The 418-nt window shown below is 43.8% G+C and overlaps 1 protein-coding gene across 1 annotated transcript in view; it reads right to left on the reverse strand.

Moving 5' to 3' along the window:
* Nucleotides 1–418, reverse strand: part of angel2 (angel homolog 2 (Drosophila)) — a gene marked incomplete in the record, with an annotated part of 6689 nt that overhangs the window by 2366 nt on the left and 3905 nt on the right. Inside the window, 2 exon segments of the mRNA XM_035679217.1 lie at nt 8–138; nt 329–398. Coding sequence (XP_035535110.1) covers nt 8–138; nt 329–398 — 201 coding nt within the window.

Consider the following 418-nt stretch of genomic DNA (forward strand, 5'->3'; position numbering starts at 1 on the left):
TCAGTACCGGGAGTGTACAGGATGTAATCCACAGTCATGGATGTGCGGGAGTGATATGTCGTGATCTCAGGTCTCCCATCAGGCATCAGGTGGTGCTGGTAGGATGACTGCAGCTTCAGACTGTGCTCGATCCTCGATCTAAAGACACACACACACACACACACAAAGGGTTAGAGTGTGTTTTTAAAAAAGACTGCAGATTCACTTCAAATCAAAATGAACAGAAACATCTGAGTTTGATTATTGAAAAGTATTGATTCGTGCTCAACACTTGCAAAAACTGCTGTGATTGTTTTTACAGTCACACACAGAAAGAGAGAGCTCTTACCTGTTAAAAGCAACGGCAGCTTTGTTGGCAAGATCTTCTACGGTGAGATTAGAGATCGCTCCTTCTACTGCTGAGAGAGAGAGAGAGAGA

Source organism: Morone saxatilis, unplaced genomic scaffold, assembly GCF_004916995.1.
Source record: "Morone saxatilis isolate NCDOM2014 unplaced genomic scaffold, NCSU_SB_2.0 Contig7, whole genome shotgun sequence".
Lineage (NCBI taxonomy): Eukaryota > Metazoa > Chordata > Actinopteri > Moronidae > Morone > Morone saxatilis.